The sequence below is a fragment of the Entelurus aequoreus genome, linkage group LG22 (assembly GCF_033978785.1).
Source record: "Entelurus aequoreus isolate RoL-2023_Sb linkage group LG22, RoL_Eaeq_v1.1, whole genome shotgun sequence".
Taxonomy (NCBI): Eukaryota; Metazoa; Chordata; class Actinopteri; order Syngnathiformes; family Syngnathidae; genus Entelurus; species Entelurus aequoreus.
This window is the reverse complement of record NC_084752.1, coordinates 43,303,018-43,326,172: the sequence shown is the minus strand read 5'-3', so window position 1 is coordinate 43,326,172 and position 23,155 is coordinate 43,303,018. Positions and strand designations below refer to the sequence as shown.

Here is a 23,155-nt window from a genome sequence, read left to right as displayed (position 1 = left end):
AAGTTATAAAAGTAGATAAAAAATGTACCATAGTAGCGATATAAAATATAACATATGTAATATTTACATATTATATATACAGTGTATAATATATACTGATATTATATTATTATATAATATATGCATTATATAACAAATTACCATGTAGAATATTACGACAACAAGATATAAGAACTGGACAGCACAGTTGTCATCATCAGTTCATTTTTAAGTGTACAATGAAAAAAAATAAAATGTTATTATCAAACAATTAACATTCATTATTACCAAAAATTGGTACCGTTGCGTACCGGTATCGGGTCCTAGCTACCGTGAATTGGCACCGTATCTGTTCAAATGTAAATGCAGTGTTTCCCATAAACTGCCAAGATACCTGTGGCGGCGGGGGCGTGGCTATGGGCGTGGTCACCATGACATCATCGAGTAATTTGCATAATTTACTACAATGATTTGATTTTCTCTAAAAAGGCTCAAAAAATGTATACTTACTAATTAATAACAACAGTTTTGTTTTAAACGTCCATCCATCCATTTTACAATATAATTACAACACTTTATGTACATATTTATATAAAGATTTGAACAATAAGTTATTCACTGAAATATATGTATTAATTGTGGTTCTTACAAAAAATATATCTTATAAAAATATAAAAGCTAAAATGTCTCTTAAAGCTCTGCCCCTTTAATTAGTGCATATTAAATCATTTAACTTTAGCCTACTACTACAACCATATTATTTACCAGCAACATAAAGTGAAACAGAGGCAGAGGTGTCCTGCCACAGTCAGTAACAAATAAACAGAAAACAGTAGTGGTCAAATACAACAAGAGAAGTATCCTACACTTCTCTTTTGTAAAGTAAATGTGAACAGCCTATATGGGCATCTACATCAACTATATGATTTGCCTGAGAAGCTGGACAGGACAAAAAAAATAAAATTAAAAAAAATTATTTTTATTTTTTTATGTGGCGGACGTAATTCTTTCGTGGCGGGCCGCCACAAATAAATGAATGTGTGGGAAACACTGCAATAGCATGGAATAAACCCATCATTATAGAATCTAACTGCCCTCCTACTGTCAACACTAGTGTCCTTCAAAAGCTCCTCACTTGTGCGTTTGTTTCTGTGAGAAGCTGCATGACTTCTCTTGTTTCTGTGGCGTCGTGTCTCAGCCGGCTGAGGCCGACACTTCTCTCCTAAAGACTCCTCAACGTGTACACTTGATGCCATGCCCAGTCCTGGCCTAGATGTGGATGACACGTGTTTTATTCATGTTGTTGACATACATGTGGTGTCAATGTAGGAGCGCTGGAGCGTGGCAGGCTGCAATGTCTGCAGACACACACACACACACACACACACACACACACACACACACACACACACACACACACACACACACACACACACACACACACACACACACACACCCAGGGTCTGCACCAGCAGTCATTTGTGTGCCGTTTCTTCTTTGTGTTACATTTGATTGTGTTTCTAATACTATACTTTAAAGCCCAATTCAGTCATTTTCTTGTTATTATTAATAATGTACTGCAAAATACTGTAAAATACAATAATTTGATCAAATAAAAAAAGATACACCCCATTAGAAAATAAATAAAAAAATAATATTATACATAGCATAATAGTGTGAGAGTCCAGTCCATAGTGGATCTAACATAATAGTGTGAGAGTCCAGTCCATAGTGGATCTAACATAATAGTGTGAGAGTCCAGTCCATAGTGGATCTAACATAATAGTGTGAGAGTCCAGTCCATAGTGGATCTAACATAATAGTGAGAGTCCAGTCCATAGTGGATCTAACATAATAGTGTGAGAGTCCAGTCCATAGTGGATCTAACATAATAGTGTGAGAGTCCAGTCCATAGTGGATCTAACATAATAGTGTGAGAGTCCAGTCCATAGTGGATCTAACATAATAGTGAGAGTCCAGTCCATAGTGGATCTAACATAATAGTATGAGAGTCCAGTCCATAGTGGATCTAACATAATAGTGTGAGAGTCCAGTCCATAGTGGATCTAACATAATAGTGTGAGAGTCCAGTTCATAGTGGATCTAACATAATAGTGTGAGAGTCCAGTCCATAGTGGATCTAACATAATAGTGAGAGTCCAGTCCATAGTGGATCTAACATAATAGTGTGTGAGTCCAGTCCATAGTGGATCTAACATAATAGTGTGAGAGTCCAGTCCATAGTGGATCTAACATAATAGTGAGAGTCCAGTCCATAGTGGATCTAACATAATAGTGAGAGTCCGGTCCATAGTGGATCTAACATAATAGTGTGAGAGTCCAGTCTGGAAATTTACCGGAAACTTCCCACCCCTTTGCAACCCTAATCTGGATATGTATTGGTATAGTTTACTAGCCCCGCCCTATCATACAATACTGAATGCAACGCAGTGTAGTTACAATACCGAGGTTACACACCAATGATTAAAAGTGAGAACCGTAACAATCTAAATCCGTCCTATAGGACTCCTCCAGTCCGACTTGTTCCCCTGGCCTAACTCTCTCCCGGCGCACGTCAGGCTGGCGGTGGTCTCGTGCAGAAGCAGGTCATGTGACAGGCGGCGACGTGACATTGAGAAGCCAAATTGCCGCCAACGTGTGCGTCTCGGCCTCGGGTGTCACACACTGTCATCGTCCACACGCCGACAAACAAAAGAGGCCGCGCGCAATTTATGTCCCCTGCCGCCGCCGCCGTGACCCGTCAGGACCCCCGGCGGGCGGGGGGGGCTTTCTTATCTTAAACTCTAACCTCGAGCTGACATCCGTGGTAGCCCCTCCCCCCTACACCCGAGATAACGTTGTAGTCTCGATAAGCGCAGACTGGAAGTGACTTCCTGGGATGTAAGTCCACACTGGTGGGTCGTTCTTGGTTTTGGCGGCTTGAAATAAAATCACGTCCACACTAGGGTTAGGGTTAGGGTTAATCCAGAACCCTAACCCTAACCCTACCGCTACTAGTATAGTATCATGGTACTATTGAATCAAGAACTGTACTATACTCTGTTCGAAAAGTAACGGTTCCCAACGGGCTCGTCGTGACATTGCTGGGTTTACGAGCAGAGGAGCATGTTCGGCAGCGCGCACACACAGAGTACTTACAAGCAGACACAGTGTGTAGACAGAAAAGGGAGAATGGAACGCGTTTTGGCGTAAAAAGTAAAGATAAAGGTGAAGTTATAACACTGAAACACCCTCTGGAAGAGCTGCTTTATTAAGACATGGCTAGCCAGCTAGCGGCTAACGTTCATTCGCAGTGTTTTAGCTACTTCTAAATCACTAATCCTGGCCTCCATGGCGACAAATAAAGTACGTTTCTTACAAGTATCATTATCACTGCAGGACGAGGACTAGCTAAACATGCTTCACTACACACCGTAGGAGGATACAATAGCTCACTAGCATCATAATGTAATCAAACGCCATGGGTGGATCTACACCTGGCATCCACTGTGATGATAGTAAGTGCAATAGTCGATACTACTATGATTACATCGATATTTTTTATCTTTTTCCCTTTTAAAAAAAAATCATATTATATTTATAAAGTCAGTAAATACGTCCCTGGACACATGAGGACTTTGAATATGACCAATGTATGATCCTGTAACTACTTGGTATCGGATCCATACCTAAATGTGTGGTATCATCCAAAACTAGAGATGTCCGATAATATCGGCAGACCGATATTATCGGACATCTCTAGTTTTGCCGATAAATGCGTTAAAATGTAATATCGGAAATGATCGGTATCGGTTTTTTAATTATCAGTATCGGTTTTTTTGTGTTTTTTTTGTTTTTTATTTTTATTTTTTATTTTTAATTATTAAATCCACATAAAAAACACAAGATACACTTACAATTAGTGCACCAACCCGAAAAAAACCCCTCCCCCATTTACACTCATTCACACAAAAGGGTTGTTTCTTTCTGTTATTAATATTCTGCTTCCTACATTATATATCAATATATATCAATACAGTCTTCAAGGGATACAGTCCGTAAGCACACATGATTGTGCGTGCTGCTGCTCCACTAATAGTACTAACCTTTAACAGTTAATTTTACTCATTTTCATTCATTACTAGTTTCTATGTAACTGTTTTTATATTGTTTTACTTTCTTTTTTATTCAAGAAAATGTTTTTAATTTATTTATCTTATTTTATTTTATTCATTTTTTTTAAAAGTACCTTATCTTCACCATACCTGGTTGTCCAAATTAGGCATAATAATGTGTTAATTCCACGACTGTATATATCGGTTGATATCGGTATCGGTTGATATCGGTATCGGTAATTAAAGAGTTGGACAATATTGGCATATCGGATATCGGCAAAAAGCCATTATCGGACATCCCTATCCAAAACTAATGTAAAGTATCAAACAAGAGAAGAATAAGTGATTATTACATTTTAACAGAAGTGTAGATAGAACATGTTAAAACAGAAAGTAAGCAGATATTAACAGTAAATGAACAAGTAGATTAATAATCCATTTTTACAGTTTGTCCTTTATAATGTGTACAAAATAATAGGTAGATAAATGAATAGTATGTTCACTATTTTATTTTAGGACAAAGTTGTTCTTTGATTGCAATAAGAAACATATGTTTAATGTATCATAAGATTTTTTGTTCAAATAAATCCATAACTGACATTTTGTTTTTTGAGGTCCCTTTTATTTCGAAAAGTATCTAAATACATTTTTACGGAGCCCCTATATCAGGGGTCACCAACGCGGTGCCCGCGGGCACCAGGTAGCCCGTAAGGACCAGATGAGTAGCCCGCTGGCCTGTTCTAAAAATAGCTCAAATAGCAGCACTTACCAGTGAGCTGCCTCTATTTTTTAAATTGTATTTATTTACTAGCAAGCTGGTCTCGCTTTGCCCGACATTTTTAATTCTAAGAGAGACAAAACTCAAATAGAATTTGAAAATCCAAGAAAATATTTTAAAGGCTTGGTCTTCACTTATTTTTTTTACTTTGCTTCTTATAACTTTCAGAAAGACAATTTTAGAGAAAAAATACAACCTTAAAAATGATTTTAGGATTTTTAAACACATATACCTTTTTACCTTTTAAATTCATTCCTCTTCTTTCCTGACGATTTAAATCAATGTTCAAGTAAATTAATTTTTTTTATTGTAAAGAATAATAAATCAATTTTAATTTAATTCTTCGTTTTAGCTTCTGTTTTTTCGACGAAGAATATTTGTGAAATATTTCTTCAAACTTATTATGATTAAAATTCAAAACAATTATTCTGGCAAATCTAGAAAATCTGTAGAATCAAATTTAAATCTTATTTCAAAGTCTTTTGAATTTCTTTTAAAATTTTTGTTCTGGAAAATCTAGAAGAAATAATGATTTGTCTTTGTTAGAAATATAGCTTGGTCCAATTTGTTATATATTCTAACAAAGTGCAGATTGGATTTTAACCTATTTAAAACATGTCATCCAAATTCTAAAATTAATCTTAATCATGAAAAATTACTAATGATGTTCCATAAATTCTTTTTTGAATTTTTTCAAAAAGATTCGAATTAGCTAGTTTTTCTCTTCTTTTTTTCGGTTGAATTTTGAATTTTAAAGAGTCGTAATTGAAGATAAACTACTTTTCAAAATGTAATTGTCATTTTTTCCCGTGTTTTTTCCTCTTTTAAACCGTTCAATTAAGTGTAAATATCATTAATTATTAATAATAACATAGAGTTAAAGGTAAATTGAGCAAATTGGCTATTTCTGGCAATTTATTTAAGTGTGTATCAAACTGGTAGCCCTTTGCATTAATTAGTACCCAAGAAGTAGCTCTTGGTTTCAAAAAGGTTGGTGACCCCTGCCCTAAAGGGACATGGAGGAAATTAATTTTTTTATAATTTTTTTTTTTTTTATAGACATTTTTTAGATATTTCGTGCGCACGAGATACATGCCTAATAAAAAAAAAATAAATAAATAAAATATTTTTTTATTTTTTATAACTTTATAAAAAGTTTCTCGTGCGCACAAGATACATGTCTAAAAAAAAAAAAAAATAAATAAAAAAAAACATTTTCCCCATGTCCCTTTAGGGGCTCTGTACATTTCGGTACCCGTTGTTGTTTTTTGTTTGTTTTTTTAGCAAAGAAACAATCGTTTAGTATCAGTCATATTGTAAGACGTAGCTCAGAATACTTTAATTAACACAAATATTACTCTATAGATGAACACGACTCTAAAATATCGGCTATACATTCCATAAGGCGGTGCCATATTTCCATGCTCTGACAGTGACCTCACTGGTTTGAATTTCCCCTCACCTGTGTCACAAAATGTGTAACATTTAGCCAATATCGAAAATACAGTAATAATTAGGGATGTCCGATAATGGCTTTTTTGCCGATATCCGATATTGTCCAACTCTTAATTACCGATACCGATATCAACCGATACTGATATATACAGTCGTGGAATTAACACTTTATTATGCCTAATTTGGACAACCAGGTATGGTGAAGAGAAGGTCCTTTTTTTTTTTTTTTTTTTTCCCTTTTTAAAAAAATTAATAAAATAAAATAAGATAAATAAATTAAAAACATTTTCTTGAATAAAAAAAAAGTAAAACAATATAAAAACAGTTACATAGAAACTAGTAATTAATGAAAATGAGTCAAATTAACTGTTAAAGGTTAGTACTATTAGTGGAGCAGCAGCACGCACAATCATGTGTGCTTACGGACTGTATCCCTTGCAGACTGTATTGATATATATTGATATATAATGTAGGAAGCAGAATATTAATAACAGAAAGAAACAACCCTTTTGTGTGAATGAGTGTAAATGGGGGAGGGAGGTTTTTTGGGTTGGTGCACTAATTGTAAGTGTATCTTGTGTTTTTATGTTGATTTAATTAAAAAAAAAAACAACAAAAAAAAAAACAACGATACCGATAACAAGAAACCGATACCGATAATTTTCGATATTACATTTTAACGCATATATCGGCCGATAATATCGGCAGGCCGATATTATCGGACACCTCTAAAAATAATAATAAAATAAATTAAGATAAATAAATTAAAAACATTTTCTTGAATAAAAAAGAAAGTAAAACAATATAAAAACAGTTACATAGAAACTAGTAATGAATGAAAATGAGTAAAATTAACTGTTAAAGGTTAGTACTATTAGTGGACCAGCAGCATGTGTGCTTACGGACTGTATCCCTTGCAGACTGTATTGATATATATTGATATATAATGTAGGAAGCAGAATATTAATAACAGAAAGAAACAACCCTTTTGTGTGAATGAGTGTAAATGGGGGAGGGAGGTTTTTTGGGTTGGTGCACTAATTGTAAGTGTATCTTGTGTTTTTTATGTTGATTTAATTTTTTTTTTTAAAACCACAAAAAAAACCCGATACCGATAACAAAAAAACCGATACCGATAATTTTCAATATTACATTTTAACGCATATATCGGCCGATAATATCGGCAGCTGATATTATATCGGCAGCCGATATTATATCGGCAGGCCGATATTATCCGACATCTCTAAAAAAAATAAAAATAAAATAAAATAAGATAAATAAATTAAAAACATTTTCTTGAATAAAAAAGAAAGTAAAACAATATAAAAACAGTTACGTAGAAACTAGTAATTAATGAAAATGAGTAACATTAACTGTTAAAGGTTAGTACTATTAGTGGAGCAGCAGCACGCACAATCATGTGTGCTTACGGACTGTATCCCTTGCAGACTGTATTGATATATATTGATATATAATGTAGGAAGCAGAATATTGATAACAGAAAGAAACAACCCTTTTGTGTGAATGAGTGTAAATGGGGGAGGGAGGTTTTTTGGGGTTGGTGCACTAATTGTAAGTGTATCTTGTGTTTTTTATGTTGATTTAATAAAAAATCAAAATTAAAAAAACGATACCGGTAATAAAAAGAACCGATACCGATAATTTCCGATATTACATTTTAAAACATTTATCTCTAGTAATAATAAGTCATTCCCTCATCTGTGTCACAACATGTGTAACATTTAGCCAATATAGAGAATACAGTAATAATAAGTCATTATAAAATGCATTAATAAGTATAAAAGTATACAATAAACTACAATAAAAATGTGAGAACAACGACAACCCTTTATAATAATGAACCTGAAAAGTGAATACAAAATTATACAAAATAATTACAGTTAAGCTATTATAATAATTTTAAAAAAAATACATATTTTTTAATGTAAAATATATATGTATATATTTTTTGGAATAAAAAAAAACAAGTTAATCCAAATGCTGCTGTTTTCTAGTCCAGTTGGGCGGCACACGCGTGCAGGCTGGCACACACGTGCAGGCTGGCACACACGTGCAGGCTGGCACACACGTGCAGGATGGCACACACATGCAGGCTGGCACACACGTGCCAGCCTGCACACACGTGTGTGCCAGCCTGCACACACGTGTGTGCAGGCTGGCACACACGTGTGTGCAGGCTGGCACACACGTGCAGGCTGGCACACACGTGCTGGCTGGCACACACGTGCAGGCTGGCACACACGTGCAGGCTGGCACACACGTGCAGGATGGCACACACGTGCAGGCTGGCACACACGTGCAGGCTGGCACACACGTGCTGGCTGGCACACACGTGCAGGCTGGCACACACGTGCAGGCTGGCACACACGTGCAGGATGGCACACACGTGCAGGCTGGCACACACGTGCAGGCTGGCACACACGTGCAGGATGGCACACACGTGCAGGCTGGCACACACGTGCAGGCTGGCACACACGTGCAGGATGGCACACACGTGCAGGCTGGCACACACATGCAGGCTGGCACAATTGCCCACGCTAAATTTGCACGTGCATTATTGTTTGTTTCAAAGAGGACTGGCTCAGTATTAGATCATTTTTAGAACTTTAAAAAAAATTTTTTTATCAAGTAATCAATGGCTAGTATGAGTTATACGACGTACTGTAGCTCAGAATAATTACATTCCCACAAATATTACTTTGTGGGTGTAATTTATTCTGAAATATTAGCTTTGTTTTAATGTGTTGTTGTTGTTGTGTACTCAGACTTTATTTAAGGAGCACAGCCGTGACATTACTGACTAGCAACTAATGATCTTTTAACCATATGTTTATTACCCAGGCCCCGCCCACAACCTTTTCCTCTCTTATGATTGGACCATATACTTTACATTGAAAACATGAAAACACTACTTTTTGTCAAAAATAACTCAGCACTCCTGTCATAGAGATGATCTTTGACTTGTTTTGCAGTAGATTCCTAAAATCAAATGAGTACTCCTGTCATAGAGATGATCTTTGAATTGTTGTGCAATATATTCCTAAAAATAACAATGCACTCCTGTCGTAGAGATGATCTTTGACTTGTTTTGCAGTAGATTCCCAACAATAACTCAGCACTCCTGTCATAGAGATGATCTTTGAATTGTTTTGCAGTAGATTCCTAAAATCAAATGAGCACTCCTGTCATAGAGATGATCTTTGAATTGTTGTGCAATATATTCCTAAAAATAACAATGCACTCCTGTCGTAGAGATGATCTTTGACTTGTTTTGCAGTAGATTCCCAAAAACAACTCAGCACTCCTGTCATAGAGATGATCTTTGACTTGTTTTGCAGTAGATTCCTAAAAACAACACAGCACTCCTGTCATGGAGATGATCTTTGACTTGTTTTGCAGTAGATTCCCAAAAACAACTCAGCACTCTTGTCAAAGAGATGATCTTTGACTTGTTTTGCAGTAGATTCCTAAAATCAAATGAGCACTCCTGTCATAGAGATGATCTTTGACTTGTTTTGCAGTAGATTCCCAAAAATAACTCAGCACTCCTGTCGTAGAGATGATCTTTGACTTGTTTTGCAGTAGATTCCTAAAAACAACTGAGCACTCCTGTCAAAGAGATGATCTTTGACTTGTTTTGCAGTAGATTCCCAAAAACAACTCAGCACTCCTGTCATAGAGATGATCTTTGACTTGTTTTGCAGTAGATTCCCAAAAATAACTTAGCACTCCTGTCGTAGAGATGATCTTTGACTTGTTTTGCAGTAGATTCCTAAAATTAAATGAGTACTCTTGTCAAAGAGATGATCTTTGACTTGTTTTGCAGTAGATTCCCAAAAACAACTCAGCACTCCTGTCATAGAGATGATCTTTGACTTGTTTTGCAGTAGATTCCCAAAAATAACTTAGCACTCCTGTCGTAGAGATGATCTTTGACTTGTTTTGCAGTAGATTCCTAAAATTAAATGAGTACTCTTGTCAAAGAGATGATCTTTGACTTGTTTTGCAGTAGATTCCCAAAAACAGCTCAGCACTCCTGTCATAGAGATGATCTTTGACTTGTTTTGCAGTAGATTCCCAAAAACAACTCAGCACTCCTGTCGTAGAGATGATCTTTGACTTGTTTTGCAGTAGATTCCCAAAAATAACTCAGCACTCCTGTCGTAGAGATGATCTTTGACTTGTTTTGCAGTAGATTCCCAAAAATAACTCAGCACTCCTGTCGTAGAGATGATCTTTGACTTGTTTTGCAGTAGATTCCTAAAAACAACTGAGCACTCCTGTCAAAGAGATGATCTTTGACTTGTTTTGCAGTAGATTCCCAAAAACAACTCAGCACTCCTGTCATAGAGATGATCTTTGACTTGTTTTGCAGTAGATTCCCAAAAATAACTTAGCACTCCTGTCGTAGAGAGGATCTTTGACTTGTTTTGCAGTAGATTCCTAAAATTAAATGAGTACTCTTGTCAAAGAGATGATCTTTGACTTGTTTTGCAGTAGATTCCCAAAAACAACTCAGCACTCCTGTCATAGAGATGATCTTTGACTTGTTTTGCAGTAGATTCCCAAAAATAACTTAGCACTCCTGTCGTAGAGATGATCTTTGACTTGTTTTGCAGTAGATTCCTAAAATTAAATGAGTACTCTTGTCAAAGAGATGATCTTTCACTTGTTTTGCAGTAGATTCCCAAAAACAGCTCAGCACTCCTGTCATAGAGATGATCTTTGACTTGTTTTGCAGTAGATTCCCAAAAACAACTCAGCACTCCTGTCGTAGAGATGATCTTTGACTTGTTTTGCAGTAGATTCCCAAAAATAACTCAGCACTCCTGTCGTAGAGATGATCTTTGACTTATTTTGCAGTAGATTCCTAAAAACAACTCAGCACTCCTGTCATAGAGATGATCTTTGACTTATTTTGCAGTAGATTCCTAAAAACAACTCAGCACTCCTGTCGTAGAGATGATCTTTGACTTGTTTTGCAGTAGATTCCCAAAAACAACTCCGCCTATTTATAGGATCTTTGGCCAATGTTTTTTTTTCTAGTATATTCTTAAAAACAGAAAAACACTACTGTCATATAGAGGATCTTTGACTGGCGTTTTTGCAGTAGATCCGTAAAACTAACAGAAAGTTCCTGTCATATGGAGGATCTTTGTCTGGTGTTTAGCAATAGATTCCTAAAACTAACAGAAAGTTCCTGTCATATGGAGGATCTTTGTCTGGTGTTTAGCAATAGATTCCTAAAACTAACAGAAAGTTCCTGTCATATGGAGGATCTTTGTCTGGTGTTTAGCAATAGATTCCTAAAACTAGCAGAAAGGTCTTTGACTGTCGCTTTGCAAAAGATTCCTAAAGCTAGCAGAAAGTTCCTGATATGTATTGGATCTTTGACTGTCGTTTTGCAATAGATTCCTAAAACTAGGACATGGTTCTTGTCATATATAGGATCTTTGGCCAATGTTTTTTTGCAGTATATTCTTAAAAACAGAAGAAAAAAAACACTACTGTCATATAGAGGATCTTTGACTGGCGTTTTTGCAGTAGATCCTTAAAACTAACAGAAAGTTCCTGTCATATGGAGGATCTTTGTCTGGTGCTTAGCAATAGATTCCTAAAACTAGCAGAAAGTTCCTGATATGTTTAGGATCTTTGACTTGTTTTGCAGTAGATTCCTAAATACAAGTGAGCACTCCTGTCATAGAGATGATCTTTGACTTGTTTTGCAGGATATTCCTAAATACAAGTGAGCACTCCTGTCATAGAGATGATCTTTGACTTGTTTTGCAGTAGATTCCTAAACACAACGGAGCACTCCTGTTATAGAGATGATCTTTGACTTGTTTTGCAGTAGATTCCTAAATACAAGTGAGCACTCCTGTTATAGAGATGATCTTTGACTTGTTTTGCAGTAGATTCCTAAATACAAGTGAGCACTCCTGTCATAGAGATGATCTTTGACTTGTTTTGCAGTAGATTCCTAAATACAAGTGAGCACTCCTGTTATAGAGATGCTCTTTGACTTGTTTTGCAGTATATTCCTAAATACAAGTGAGCACTCCTGTCATAGAGATGATCTTTGACTTGTTTTGCAGTAGATTCCTAAATACAAGTGAGCACTCCTGTTATAGAGATGATCTTTGACTTGTTTTGCAGTATATTCCTAAATACAAGTGAGCACTCCTGTCATAGAGATGATCTTTGACTTGTTTTGCAGTATATTCCTAAATACAAGTGAGCACTCCTGTCATAGAGATGATCTTTGACTTGTTTTGCAGTATATTCCTAAATACAAGTGAGCACTCCTGTCATAGAGATGATCTTTGACTTGTTTTGCAGTAGATTCCTAAATACAAGTGAGCACTCCTGTTATAGAGATGATCTTTGACTTGTTTTGCAGTAGTTTCCCAAAAACAACTCAGCACTCCTGTCATAGAGATGATCTTTGACTTGTTTTGCAGTAGATTCCTAAATACAAGTGAGCACTCCTGTTATAGAGATGATCTTTGACTTGTTTTGCAGTAGATTCCTAAATACAAGTGAGCACTCCTGTCATAGAGATGATCTTTGACTTGTTTTGCAGTAGATTCCTAAATACAAGTGAGCACTCCTGTTATAGAGATGATCTTTGACTTGTTTTGCAGTATATTCCTAAATACAAGTGAGCACTCCTGTCATAGAGATGATCTTTGACTTGTTTTGCAGTAGATTCCTAAAATTAAATGAGTACTCTTGTCATAGAGATGATCTTGAAATTGTTTTGTTGTAGATTCCCAAAAACAACTCAGCGCTCCTGTCATAGAGATGATCTTTGACTTGTTTTGCAGTAGATTCCTAAAAACAACTCAGCACTCCTGTCATAGAGATGATCTTTGACTTGTTTTGCAGTATGCAAGTGAGCACTCCTGTCATAGAGATGATCTCTGATGTTATGTCAGTTAAAGCGAGGGCATAGGGAGAGAGGAGGGAGAAGAAAAGCAACAATAACATGACAACATTATCTGCTGGGATGGAAGAAGAGCAATAACGGAGGCACAGCCATTGTGACGTCGTAGTAGCTTTCAACACTTTACTGCTTTTAATTACTTACAGTAATTTCTTGAGGGCTTTGGGGAACATCTCCAGACTAATCCGAGATGCGAGCGTTTCTCTCTATACGGCTAATTCTGCGCTCTAATTAGAAGTATGAGACCGGGCTCGTTTGTCAGGACGCTCTTCCTTCCTGCTGACTTATTTGCCCAATTTGTAGCGGACACGTCCTGCCGCTGTACGTACTGTAAGCGTGAGAGCCTCCCTCGGAATAATTTACGACGCTAACAACGGCGCGCGGGCCGGCGGCCCCCGCGTGCACTCACGCCGCAATCTTTCTCGCTAACTCACCCCCCCCCCCCCCCCCACCCTCCTCGTGTCAGTGTGGCACTTTCACTATTTCTTATTTTATATTCCTCCTTCAGCCCTTTCTTTTTTTAATGAGTGGACTGTTATTAGGGCTATAAATCAGAGCAATGGGTGTGATGTATAATTCACCGTGTGTACTCACCCCCACCACCCCTGCCCCCCAGCGGTGAGGCCACAGTGTATCACTGTCACGGCACACTGCGGCACTGTGTAAATCCACACACATGCAGGCTGCTGGGGGGGAAATAACAAAGGTGCACCCTTTAAGCAGAGAACAAGTGAGCGTGCAAAAGTAAAATACACACACGCAGCAAAAGCATGCTATTACAAACACACAACACAGTAACACAAGCAGCAATCGATGCAGTGACAGGCGCCCTATGGTATGAAAGAGATCCAATTGATCCACACCCTGCGAGCTCTCATCCTCAAAAGGCCATCATTCCATTACTATTGATCCAGTGTGTGTGTGTGTGTGTGTGTGATGCATTCAAAGGAGTGGGGGCTCTGAGAGAGAGAGAGAATGAGGCGCAGCCGACGGAGGACTCATAAAAATCGACCCCGGCCTGAAAGTGATTTCTATAAATGAGGATTTAAATAACAGCCGAGAGACAAAAAGGCTGCTGTTTGTTTCCTTTACTGATGGAAATTTAATTCACCGTCGTCATTTTATTTATTGGTTTGGACTAGGGATGTCCGATAATATCGGCCGATAAATGCGTTAAAATGTAATATCGGAAATTATCGGTATCGTTTTTTTTATTATCGGTCTCAGTTTTTTGTTTTTTTTTAAATTAAATCAACATAAAAAACACTATATGCCGATAAATGTGTTAAAATGTAATATCGGTATCAGTTTTTTGTTTTTTTAAAATTAAATCAACATAAAAAACACTATCGGCCGATAAATGCGTTAAAATGTAATATCGGAAATTATCGGTATCGTTTTTTTTATTATCGGTATCAGTTTTTTTTTGTTTTTTTTAAAATTAAATCAACATAAAAAACACTATCGGCCGATAAATGTGTTAAAATGTAATATCGGTATCAGTTTTTTGTTTTTTTTAAAATTAAATCAACATAAAAAACACTATCGGCCAATAAATGCGTTAAAATGTAATATCGGAAATTATCGGTATCGTTTTTTTAATTATCTGTACCAGTTTTTTTTTTAAAAATTAAATCAACATAAAAAACACTATCGGCCGATAAATGCGTTAAAATGTAATATCGGAAATTATCGGTATCGGTTTTTTTATTATCGGTATCAGGTTTTTTTTTGTTTTTTGTTTTTAATTAAATCAACATAAAAAACACTATCGGCCGATAAATGCGTTAAAATGTAATATCGGAAATTATCGGTATCGTTTTTTTTATTATCGGTATCAGTTTTTTTTGTTTTTTTTTTAATTAAATCAACATAAAAAACACTATATGCCGATAAATGTGTTAACATGTAATATCGGTATCAGTTTTTTGTTTTTTTTGTTTTTTTTAAATTAAATCAACATAAAAAACACTATCGGCCGATAAATGCGTTAAAATGTAATATCGGAAATTATCGGTATCGTTTTTTTTTTTTTTTTTTTTAATTAAATCAACATAAAAAACACTATCGGCCGATAAATGTGTTAAAATATAATATCGGTATCAGTTTTTTTTTTTTTTTTAATTAAATCAACATAAAAAACACGATCGGCCGATAAATGCGTTAAAATGTAATATCGGAAATTATCGGTATCGTTTTTTTTATTATTTGTATCAGTTTTTTTTAATTTTAATTAAATCAACATAAAAAACACTATCGGCCGATAAATGCGTTAAAATGTAATATCGGAAATTATCGGTATCGTTTTTTTAATTATCGGTATCAGGTTTTTTTTGTTTTTTGTTTTTAATTAAATCAACATAAAAAACACTATCGGCCGATAAATGCGTTAAAATGTAATATCGGAAATTATCGGTATCGGTTTTTTTATTATCTGTATCAGTTTTTTTTTTTTTTTAATTAAATCAACATAAAAAACACTATATGCCGATAAATGTGTTAAAATGTAATATCGGTATCAGTTTTTTGTTTTTTTTAAATTAAATCAACATAAAAAACACTATCGGCCGATAAATGCGTTAAAATGTAATATCGGAAATTATCGGTATCGGTTTTTTTATTATCGGTATCAGGTTTTTTTTTGTTTTTTTAAAAATTAAATCAACATAAAAAACACTATCGGCCGATAAATGTGTTAAAATGTAATATCGGTATCAGTTTTTTTTTTTTTTTTTATTAAATCAACATAAAAAACACTATCGGCCGATAAATGCGTTAAAATGTAATATCGGAAATTATCGGTATCGTTTTTTTATTATCGGTATCAGTTTTTTTTTTTTTAAATTAAGTCAACATAAAAAACACTATCGGCCGATAAATGCGATAAAATGTAATATCGGAAATTATCGGTATCGGTTTTTTTATTATCGGTATCAGGTTTTTTTGTTTTTAATTAAATCAACATAAAAAACACTATCGGCCGATAAATGCGTTAAAATGTAATATCGGAAATTATCGCTATCAGTTTTTTTATTTTATTTTTTAAAATTAAATCAACATAAAAAACACTATCGGCCGATAAATGCGTTAAAATGTAATATAGGAAATTATCGGTATCGTTTTTTTTATTATCGGTATCAGTTTTTTTTTTTTTTTTTAAATTAAATCAACATAAAAAACACTATCGGCCGATAAATGCGTTAAAATGTAATATCGGAAATTATCGGTATCGTTTTTTTTATTATCGGTATCAGTTTTTTTTTGTTGTTTTTTTAATTAAATCAACATAAAAAACACTATCGGCCGATAAATGCGTTAAAATGTAATATCGGAAATTATCGGTATCGTTTTTTTTATTATCGGTATCAGTTTTTTTTTGTTTTTTTTTTAAATTAAATCAACATAAAAAACACTATCGGCCGATAAATGCGTTAAAATGTAATATCGGAAGTTATCGGTATCGGTTTTTTTATTATCGGTATCAGTTTTAAAAAAAAAATTAAATCAACATAAAAAACACAAGATACACTTACAATTAATGCACCAACCCAAAAAACCTCCCTCCTCATTCACACGAAAGGGTTGTTTCTTTCTGTTATTAATATTCTGCTTCCTACATTATATATCAATATATATCAATACAGTCTGCAAGGGATACAGTCCGTAAGCACACATGATTGTGCGTGCTGCTGCTCCACTGATAGTACTAACCTTTAACAGTCCATTTTATTCATTTTCATTCATTACTAGTTTCTATGGAACTGTTTTTATATTGTTGTACTTTCTTTTTTATTCAAGAAAATGTTCTTAATTTATTTATCTTATTTTACTAATTTTTTTAAAAAGTACCTTATCTTCACCATACCTGGTTGTCCAAATTAGGCATAATAATGTGTTAATTCCACGACTGCATATATCGGTTGATATCGGTATCGGTAATTAAAGAGTTGGACAATATCGGATATCGGCAAAAAGCCATTATCGAATATCCCTAATCAAAACCCAATCTCGTCGTGCACAATTTGCCAGTTTATTGTCACTTCTTTTTTAAAAAAAAACAAACCCTTTCCATCCCTCCACAGCCCATCGGCGCACTGAACCCCAAGCGGGCCGCCTTCTTCTCCGACCGCTACGAGTCCTGGGACGACGACCAGGTGCCCAAGTTCCACTACGGCACCCACTACTCCACCTCCGGCTTCGCGCTCATGTGGCTGCTGCGCATGGTAAGTGGCGTTTGTTTCTTTTCGTGCGATATTGTCTCTTGTCAAGCGGACGCCATCAATCCGGCCGTACTGCCCCCGAGGGAGTGGGAGGTTACTAAGTTTCTCCTCTCTCCGGCCAGCAATGTTGTTTCTTTTTTTTGGTGTGGTGTTATTGTGCCACTAGCTCAGCGAGTCCCAGTGGAGCTGCCTCATTGATTCAAGGGTATCATTAGGAAGCTTATTGTAAGGCTGTTTTACCGCATAAGCTCGGGTTGAAACTCTCAAATGTATCGTAACGATACGGGAGGCACACGTTCAACCCTTTGCTCCTCCTCGTATAAATGATATGTTGGTATTGTTGTATTAGTCCTGAGTCTCGGGGGCTGTTGTGTGTGCACTATTGATCCGTCCTAACAAGATTATGCATGATTAGAAATGCATCAGCAGCACAGCTTTATTGGCTTTAGGAGCTCACTGGGATCACAGCCTGTTTGAATACACCTAATGAACTCCACCGTGCATCTTTTTCATGGTGCTTCATAAAGGTGTACACTGCAAAAAGTCAGTGTTTAAAAACAAAAAAAAACAAAAAAAATGAGGGGTATTTTACTTGAATTAAGCAAAATTATCTGCCAATAGAACAAGAACATTTGGCTTGTCAAGACTTTCCAAAACAAGTAAAATTAGCTAAATAAATAAGTATAAGTATATTCCAGTGTTTCCCACACATTCATTTATTTGTGGCGGCCCGCCACGAAAGAATTACGTCCGCCACAGATTTTTTATTATTATTTTTATTTATTTATTTTTTTTAATTTTATTTTTGTCCTGTCCAGCTTCTCAGGCAAATCATATAGTTGATGTAGATGCCCATATAGGCTGTTCACATTTACTTTACAAAAGAGAAGTGTTGTTGCCTTATTTGTATTTGACCACTACTGTTTTCTGTTTATTTGTTACTGACTGTGGCAGGACACCTGTTTCACTTTATGTTGCTGGTAAATAATATGGTTGTAGTAGTAGGCTAAAGTTAAATTATTTAGTATGCACTAAGGGGCAGAGCTTTAAGAGACATTTTAGCTTTTATATTTTATAAGATATATTTTTTGTAAGAACCACAATAAATAAATATATTTCAGTGAATAACTTGTTGTTCGAATCTGTATATAAATATGTACATAAAGTGTTGTAATTATATTGTAAAATGGATGGATGGATGGATGGACGTTTAAAACAAAACTGTTATTATTAATTAGTAAGTATACATTTTTTGAGCCTTTTTAGGGGAAAATCATATCATTGTAGTAAATTATGCAAATGACTCGATGATGTCATGGTGACCACGCCCATAGCCACGCCCCCACAGCCACAGGTATCTTGGCAGTTTATGGGAAACACTGTATTCTCACTAATAACAAGTGCACTTTTCTTGGTAGAAAAAAAAGAGACCTTTTTGCTCAATATGTTGAAAAATATTGTTAAATGAAGTAAATGCTAGTGCCATTATCTTGACATAATGATAAGCGCTCGGCATTACATTTCTTGAAACCAGCAAACTTATACTAAAAACTAGTTTATTGTTCTTAATGGAAAGGCAACAAGGCAAGCGCTTGTTACTCTCGGGGTCTCCTAGACTTAGATGGGTCAGATCTAGTCTTAGACTTAGATTGGTCACATCTAATCTTAGACTTAGATGGGTCAGATCTAGTCTTAAACTTATATTAGTCACATCTAGGCTTAGACTTATTGTTTATTGTTTATTGAATGGATCCCCATTAGCTGACGCCCAGGTGACTGCTAGTCTTCCTGGGGTCCATATAGGAGCATACAAAATTAAAATACAAAGAATACATGCATTACCAGACATTATACAATGGAAAAATACAACATAACATAAAAAGCTAGTTAAAACCAGTATTAAAAATTCACGTCATGTGGGCAGCTGCAATAAGTGTATCTTCAAAGCTGTCTTGAATGACAATTTACTTTGTGAGAGATTAATGTGAGATGGCAACCCATTCCAGAATGATGTACATCTATACATGACTGTATGTTTGAGGAGATTGGTCCTGGGAGCAGGAAGTGCCAAATAGCCATTGCTGGCATTCCTAGTGTCATGAATATGTGTGTTAGTTGGTTTTAAAAACGGTTTGTAAAAGTAATCTGGTGATTGATCTAGAATGATAGTTCTAAAGAACATAAGGAGACTACAATGCATCTTTTGTTCAACAGACAACCAGGACAGGCGTGAATGCATATATGAAATATTAGTGCGCAAAGAACATTTAAGTAGCAGTCTAGCCGCTCTGTTCTGTACAAATTGCAGTTTGTTCAGGTCAGACTTAGTCGTATCGGACCATATTATAGGACAGTAATGAAGATGACAGAAAACCAAGGACTGTATGACTTGAGCCATTGTTGAGGATGTCAAGAAGGTGGAGCACTTCCTGACCATGGCTAAACTTCTTCCCATTTTTATTGAAATACCATCAATATGATGGGACCATGACAGTTGACTGTCTAATAGCACACCAAGCAGTTTTGCTTTTTTGACCTGCTCAATAGATATGTTTGACATTGAAATATGAAGCTGTGGGTCATTAACAAGCATATGCCTGGATCCAAAAAGAATGCTTTTTGTTTTGTAAATATTCACAACAAGTTTACTATCATTTACCCAGAGTGACACTCTCTCCAGGTCCTGATTTAAGTTATTTTGTAGGTCATTTAAGGTAGAGGCAGTACTGTACAGAGTTGTGTCATCTGCATACATAACCATATTGGTGTTTGTTGTAACACAGGGAAGATCATTAGTAAAAATAATAAAAAGTAAAGGACCTAAGCAGCTTCCTTGAGGCACGCCGCAGTAATTGTACTTGCGTTCGGATAGGCTACCATTAAAACACACTCTCTGTGATCTTCCTGATAGATAGCTCAACATCCAAGAAAGTGACATACTATTAAAACCATATTTTCTCAGTTTGGAGATCATTATGTTGTGATCTATGACATGGAATGCCGCACTAAAGTCAATCAGGACAGTACCAACCTTCTTCTTGACATCCATTTGTGACAGCCAGTCATCAGTCAGCTGAGCTAGAGCAGTAGATGTTGAGTGACCTTGCCTATAAGCATGCTGGGAACACGACTTAGATTGGTCAGATCTAGTCTTAAACTTATATTAGTCAGATGTAGTCTTAGACTTAGATTGGTCAAATCTAGTTTTAGACCTAGATTGGTCAGATCTAATCCAGCAACTGGTGCCAATACCTCAGTAGGCTTCATCAGTTTATGCTCATAGATTTAGATTGGTCACATCTAGTTTTAGACTTAGATTGGTCACATCTAGTTTTAGACTTAGATTGGTCACATCTAGTCTTAGACTTAGATTGTTAATATCTCGTCTTAGTCTCAGATTGGTCACATCTAGTCTTAGATTGGTTTAGATCTAGTCTTAAACTTATATTAGTCAGATGTTAGGGATGATGTTTGATAAGAAATTATCGAGTTCGAGCCTATTATCGAACCGATTCCTTATCGATTCTCTTATGGAGTCCAGAGAGGTTGTTGTATATGGAAAAAAACACACAATATTTGGTTTAACAAAAGCTCACTTTTATTATATAAGAAAACAATTTAATCTAATAAGTAAATAAATATTGACTGTTACCCCCCTAAAAAAATTAAATAAAATAAATAAATATTGACTGTTGTTACCCAAAGTATATTAAGTGGGATTTTTCAGAAAAACAAATATATACAGTAACACAAAAACAAGCTGTCTCTGTGATCACTATAGGTGTATAAATAATAATATAGTGTTAAATAAAATCAGTCCCTTGGGCACAAAACTGGAAATAATACAGCTCTCCAAAAAGTGCACTTCTGCTGCTATTGGAACATAACTGTTTGTTATGATGCTTTGACATTTTTGCACTTTATTTCTTTATTGAAAGAAAATTCTATGAAGAGAAAAGTTGTTTGCAAATGTGGTTACAATGCTAAAAAAATGAAAAGTTAAAGCTAAAAAAAGAAATACACTTTATTGAGTTAACATTATTTCCTTATATGGGGAAAGATGTTATGAGCTAGGGAATATAACATCTACACTACCCAGCATGCAACGGGAGTGACGAGCATGCGCGGTAGCCCCGAAAAGTGTTGTTGCATGTCGTCACCCGGCAGCTAAGAATGAGGTTATGAGCACGCTGTGAAAGTAAACGTCAAGAACTCAGCCAACACGCCTCGTCTGCATTATTTATAATTAGACAGACAACACATCTACAGTGTGATTTTGTTTTGTTTACAAGGAAAGAAAAACAAGAGTTAAAAAAGGGAGATATGTTGTATATATATGTATGTGCTGCGGTTGCTTTAAGAACGTTCTTTCTTAGATTGGTCACATCTAGTGTTAGACTTAAATTGGTCACATCTAGTCTTAGACTTAGATTGGTCACATCTAGTCTTAGTCTTAGATTGGTCAGATCTAGTCTTAGTCTTAGATTGGTAATATCTAGTCTTAGACTTAGATTGGTCACATCTAGTCTTAGACTTAGATTGGTCACATCTAGTCTTAGTCTTAGATTGGTCACATCTAGTCTTAGACTTATATTGGTCACATCTAGTCTTAGACTTAGATTGGTCACATCTAGTCTTAGACTTAGATTGGTCACATCTAGTCTTAGACTTAGATTGGTCACATCTAGTCTTAGACTTAGATTGGTCACATCTAGTCTTAGACTTAGATTGGTCACATCTAGTCTTAGTCTTAGATTGGTCAGATCTAGTCTTAGTCTTAGATTGGTCAGATCTAGTTGTCCGCGCCTACTTACAATTACAGTTACTGTCATCTTGTGGAGGTCATAAAGAAATACATCAGGAGGTTGCCTACAGCCACAGCTGGTTTTGACACAATACTCTTTAGAGACACGAGTGGTTATTTTTGTTTTTTGGACATTTTCTTTCCGAGGTTAATTGACTAGACAGCAGGCCTATTTTGACTGGTGACCCCACAGGCCAAATCCAGCTCAGGAATGAAACCAGAATGGCCCTTGAGGTCAGTTCCAAATTGGGAGAGACTTCAACAGTTTTGCAACTAATTGCAGTGCGAAGACCTTTGCAGCAACTTGAAAAAATATAGGAATTATAGTGAAGGGAGGTCTTTAGCGGTCTTGAAATGAGGCCCAGAGAACAATTCAGTTGATCAGAATCAGACAACACATTTTTTTTGCAATCCGCAGGAACCTTTCACAACGTTCTTCCTCAACTTCCAAGGAGGGAAGTTCGACCACGCCGATCGCACCTTCTCTTCCGTGTCTCGAGCCTGGAGGAACTGCCAGAGAGACACGTCTGATGTCAAGGTACAGTCCAACGTCTTGCGGTAAAGAAACCTACCAAGTCTGACGCTCAGAACCACGGTCTTGGTCGTTGCATTAGGTTAGGTTGGGTTGGGTTAGGTTGCTATCGGCGTATTTTAGTCATCAACGATTATATCATCAGAGAAATGGACATTGAAAAAGTGTAGGTCTGACTTGGTAGGGTATGTACAGCGAGCGGTGAACATAGTGAGCTCAGAGAGCATAAGAACAAGTATATACATTTGATTATTTACAATGCGGGTAGGTGGGATGTGGTGGGGGGTGGGGGGGGGGGGGGACTA

At 36.0% G+C, this 23,155-nt stretch overlaps 1 protein-coding gene across 1 annotated transcript in view; it reads left to right on the top strand.

Annotated features, from left to right (window-relative positions):
- Window positions 1-22,950, top strand: part of lrba (LPS-responsive vesicle trafficking, beach and anchor containing) — a 503,640-nt gene extending 480,690 nt beyond the window's left edge. The window contains exons 46-47 of the mRNA XM_062033425.1: window positions 17,377-17,517; window positions 22,737-22,950. Of these exons, the coding sequence (XP_061889409.1) occupies window positions 17,377-17,517; window positions 22,737-22,880 (285 nt within the window). The 3' untranslated portion in view covers window positions 22,881-22,950. The remainder of the gene's footprint in view (window positions 1-17,376; window positions 17,518-22,736) is intronic.
- The last annotated feature ends 205 nt before the right edge of the window (window positions 22,951-23,155 follow it).